Source organism: Penaeus monodon, chromosome 28, assembly GCF_015228065.2.
Source record: "Penaeus monodon isolate SGIC_2016 chromosome 28, NSTDA_Pmon_1, whole genome shotgun sequence".
Classification (NCBI taxonomy): domain Eukaryota; kingdom Metazoa; phylum Arthropoda; class Malacostraca; order Decapoda; family Penaeidae; genus Penaeus; species Penaeus monodon.
The window spans coordinates 25,454,903-25,455,335 of NC_051413.1; the positions used below are offsets into that span (position 1 = coordinate 25,454,903).

At 37.6% G+C, this 433-nt stretch overlaps 1 protein-coding gene across 1 annotated transcript in view; it reads right to left on the bottom strand.

The window, feature by feature from the left end:
- Positions 1-433, bottom strand: part of LOC119591116 — a gene marked incomplete at its 3' end in the record, with an annotated part of 5,295 nt that overhangs the window by 4,479 nt on the left and 383 nt on the right. The window contains 1 exon segment of the mRNA XM_037939831.1: positions 32-121. Within this exon segment, the coding sequence (XP_037795759.1) occupies positions 32-121 (90 nt within the window).

A 433-nucleotide genomic window follows, 5' to 3' on the forward strand; every position in this document is an offset into this window, starting at 1 on the left:
GGACCGGATTTTATGGACGTGATACACTAACACTCCATTCTCACAAGACATCCACCTGCGTTCTTCCGCGTGTCCACGTCATCTGGACGTATACAAGGATCCAGGATCAAAAGATTCTCCACTAGCGCAGAAAAAAATAGGTCTGTTATAGTCAGGAAATCTATTATGATTTAAACATTTTGTGGCATGTCTTTTAATTTTTTCATTCATCCCTTTATCTCCCTCAGATATATGAACCCTTGGCATTTTATTACTCATCAACATTGTCACTGAAATAATCATCATCACTGTCTCTATTCCTTTTAGTACCGTTACCACCATAGTCATCTAAACCTTACTACCTCACCATCAATCTGATTGATTAGTCAATCAATGCCAATGTATACCTCATTACCTTCATACTGATCACCAAAGTAATTATTCTAACGATCAC